Source organism: Mesitornis unicolor, unplaced genomic scaffold (assembly GCF_000695765.1).
Source record: "Mesitornis unicolor isolate BGI_N332 unplaced genomic scaffold, ASM69576v1 scaffold27908, whole genome shotgun sequence".
Classification (NCBI taxonomy): Eukaryota; Metazoa; Chordata; class Aves; order Mesitornithiformes; family Mesitornithidae; genus Mesitornis; species Mesitornis unicolor.
In genome coordinates this window covers 1,533-5,255 of record NW_010200230.1, presented here as the reverse complement: position 1 = coordinate 5,255, position 3,723 = coordinate 1,533, and the positions used below count along the sequence as shown (strand labels likewise).

The window sequence follows — 3,723 nt, the reverse complement described above, 5'->3', positions numbered from 1 at the left end:
TTGCAGCACGGCTCTGCCTCCTTCCTTAGAACCAGGTTGAGCGGGAATATGGAAAGGTGGAGTTTGGAATTGCAAAAAGCAAGGAAAGGAGGAGAAAGGCATAGAAACGAGGTGGTGTTTCTCGTGTTATTTCTCGTCGCGATGCAGCGTAAGGTCCAGAACCTTCTCCCTCCCTGCTGACAGACGTGTTTGTACTGGCAAGGCTTCAAGCTGGTATCCCCACTGCACCAGTTAAACCAGTAGTTACCAATTTTTTTGCAAGCCACGCTGGGACTATAGGAATTTTATTCCTTCACAGTGTTGAAGGGAAGGGGTTTTGCTTGCCAAAGGGCTTTCTTATGCTTGAGGATGATTTATGGGCCAAGCTGAGCCACTTGTGGAAAAGGCAAAGCAGCTCTTGGCAGCACCCCCAGAATCCACTGCAGCTGTGGGGTAGTGAAGTCATCGGCATAACAACCACTGCAAACAGAATAACAAAGTCTGTTCTGTTCGCCTTTAAAATAATCTTTCCAGTTCAGCAACCACATTAAACCTTACCTTTCTGCATACAAAAATAAGAAAAGGCAGATAGTTCTCTGCAACACGACGTGAACGTCTCACTTCTGTTACTGCCTATCACTCCTGTGCCGTCTGCGCTTTACCGGAGTGTTTTAAATGAAGGAATGAAGCTGCGTTATGCCATAGTTTGTGTCTGTCCCTTGTTTTCACTCCTTTGTTTTTCCTTAGGTTTAAAAACGCAGAAAAAACCCGGTGTTTTTTTCTTTTAAAGACAGGATTTGCTTTTGCCTGATAACCTGCTGCTAAGCTGAGTGCAAAATGAGTAATTCTGACTTTGATTTTTCCTGCCTGTCTTTGTTTCAGGTCCCTTCAGATCCTCCTGCTTCCAAAAAGCCCAAAATAGATGACTCTGCTTCCCAATCTCCAGCTTCTACCGAGAAGGAAAAACAGTCCAGTTGGTTACGGTCCTTATCCAGTTCATCTAATAAGGTGATTGCTGAATATTTTGTAATCAAAAGAGAGATCAAATTAGCACAGAGCATCCCTTTACTGAAACCAGAAGAGAAAACGAGAGAAAGAACTTGCCTGAGTTTTCTCAATTAATAACATTTTGATCCTTTTCCTATGGAAAGGATAGAGGATTCCTCTAAATATTGAGCTATAGAGTCCTCCTGGTTTCCTTGCCATCCTCCAGTGCTCACTGACCTTGACTGTGGCAATGGAGTGAGCAATTCCTTCACACCTTTGAGGTACGAGAATCCTGAAAGACTCGGGAGTCTTTTGTGGCCTCTGCAAACTCCACAGAACTTCTTGACAAAGAGAAATGGGTGAAGTTTCCCATCAGTGCAGCTCACCTCTTCCAGTGGAGTCCAGTGTAGGCCCTAGCGAGCGGGGGAGCAGTTTTAGAGCTAACAGAACGTGTGCTGAGAAGCATCCCTAGCACCTCGTTGTGATTTCCAGTTTACAAGACTCTTTGTATTTATTATTTCCCTCTCCTCTCCTTCCCAGAGCATTGGCTGTGTCCACCCCCGTCAGCGTCTCTCAGCTTTTCGGCCCTGGTCCCCTGCTGTATCGGCAAATGAGAAAGAGCTCTCAACCCATCTTCCCGCTTTGATCCGAGACAGGTAGGGGGGTGCAAACTGAAGGGAGAGTGGGGTTGGCAGCCGTGGGGTTTATTTGCCAGCAAATTGCTTTAAGTTTGTTCCCTTGCACTGCTACTTGGTGGCTTTGTAATTCATTCATGTTGGATTAAAAATCCCTCCTGATGCCTGGGGTCCTGGGGGTCATGGCAGAGCAGACGGGGCAGAAGAGCCTGGGGAGACCCCTCAGCTTAAAGGGCCCATCAGAAAACTGATGTTCCAGGCCAGATCCTGCACTTGGACAGGAGCAGAATTAAACTGGTACACGAATGAGTCACCTCCTGTAATAGGTGGCACTGCTGGTGTCACAGAACGGAAAGAGTTGGGGCAGTTTCCCATTCCTCTGCCAGGCCTGAACTCCTCAGTCTGAGAAATCTTGGTGCCAGATTTCTGCCTAAGGGTAACGGCTTCTTTGGAAAGTTTGACTAAAATGACCAGGTGTTTTTAGGGAGCATTATGGAGAAGAAATTTTGCTGCCCTTATGAACGAGTTTCTTAGAAGCTGTGGGGATTGATTTAAAAAGAAAAGAAAGCCCACCAGCGTATCCTTGCTTTTAAACAGACTTTTCAGTTAGGCAAGGAGAGAAAGGCTGAACTGGTGTAAGAGTGTGCCCTGGGTATCCCTGTGGGAAATTTGGCCAATTTAAGTCTTGGGAAAAAACCACGTTCAAGAGGTTCAGGAGAAACTTTAATCGATGTCTGAAGATACATCATGGAGCAGATGCTGAATTGCACTTGCACAGACAGTCTCTGCAATGTTTTTTGCAAAATTCTGTGTATTTGACGTTACAAACCAACCCTTTAACATGGGTTTGTTGGGTTTTTAACTGGTTTTACATCCGTGCACTCAGGTGCGTGCTGGGCCAGAAAGTCCAAAGATACACGAGAATCTGCTTTTTGCAGTCCTGTGACCTTTCTTAGAGAAGTGCCAAGTTTACAAAACACTTGTGGATAGGCAGAAGTCAAACATAAAATGATGATAAATGAAGATCATGAGAAAACTTCACTATTAGTGTTTAGACTCTGGGAGATCTCCTCTCTTTGGTGCTCTTAGAATACGTGGCAATTGGGCCACTTCTGAGCTGGGTGGAGATCAGCTGTAGAGAAACCTCCATGTTTACATGAGCAAATTCTTCGCTGGTGTAAATCCATGAACTTCACTGTGACTGCAGTAAGCATCGTGCAGTTCCAGTGTAACGCATGGATTGGGAACCACTTCAAAGCCAGATGATGACTGTTTTCTCCTTCCTTTTGCCTCCTGTAAAACAGTTTTTACTCCTACAAAAGCTTTGAGAATGCGGTGGCCCCCAATGTGGCACTTGCACCTCCAGCCCAACAGAAAATCGTCAGCAACCCGCCCTGTGCCACGGTGGTGTCGCGGAGCAGCGAGCAGCTCGGCACCGCTGCCCAGCCACGGAAACGGAAACTCGCTGCCGAGACCCCCGCCATCCCAGAAACAGCGGCCACGGTCACGGCCACTGTCACTGCCCCTGAGGAGGATAAGGAGTCGGAAGCAGAAATTGAAGTGGAAACCAGGGAAGAATGTGAGTGAGAGTTACACCTGCCTTTATTCTGGTATATTTGTGCTGAGTTCTCCTCAGTGATCCACAGGAGTTAGCGGTTCGACTTCTGTGGCCTGTAAATGTAATTCTGGAAGCCCGATACCTCAAAGTGGGGTAAAAGTAGAGCCTTAAGTAACAGTGAAAAGCAAGAATGGCACAGAAGTTGGGGGCTGTTTTCCTGGGAGATGTGTGTGCATCAACAAAAAACCTCACCCAAGCCACAGGTGTACGCTGCCCTGGAGCCTTTTATTAACGCGGGTAAGGGGTGTGCAGAGGACAAAATGTACGTGGTGTTCGCATAAAAACGGATGGTTTACTGTCCCATCAAGAGCCTTCTGTAAAAACCTGTGTAGGATACACACAAATAGCCCCTAAAAATCTGGAGTGCACACATGTGCAGTTGTGTGCCCTTGGGTGACTCTGCTGCTGCCCTCAGTGTGTGCAGCCCTGACTTGGTGCGTGCAGTTTATGCAAAGAGAAGGAATGTTACCCACTGAGCAAGGCAGGGACGTGTAGGCTTCCCTG

The 3,723-nt window shown here is 47.0% G+C and overlaps 1 protein-coding gene across 1 annotated transcript in view; it reads left to right on the top strand.

Moving 5' to 3' along the window:
- Positions 1–861: 861 nt before the first annotated feature.
- The window catches only part of LOC104544736 (ski oncogene-like), a gene marked incomplete at both ends in the record, with an annotated part of 3,459 nt that continues 597 nt past the window's right edge, over positions 862–3,723 (top strand). The window contains 3 exons of the mRNA XM_010189679.1: positions 862–987; positions 1,507–1,622; positions 2,906–3,180. Of these exons, the coding sequence (XP_010187981.1) occupies positions 862–987; positions 1,507–1,622; positions 2,906–3,180 (517 nt within the window). The remainder of the gene's footprint in view (positions 988–1,506; positions 1,623–2,905; positions 3,181–3,723) is intronic.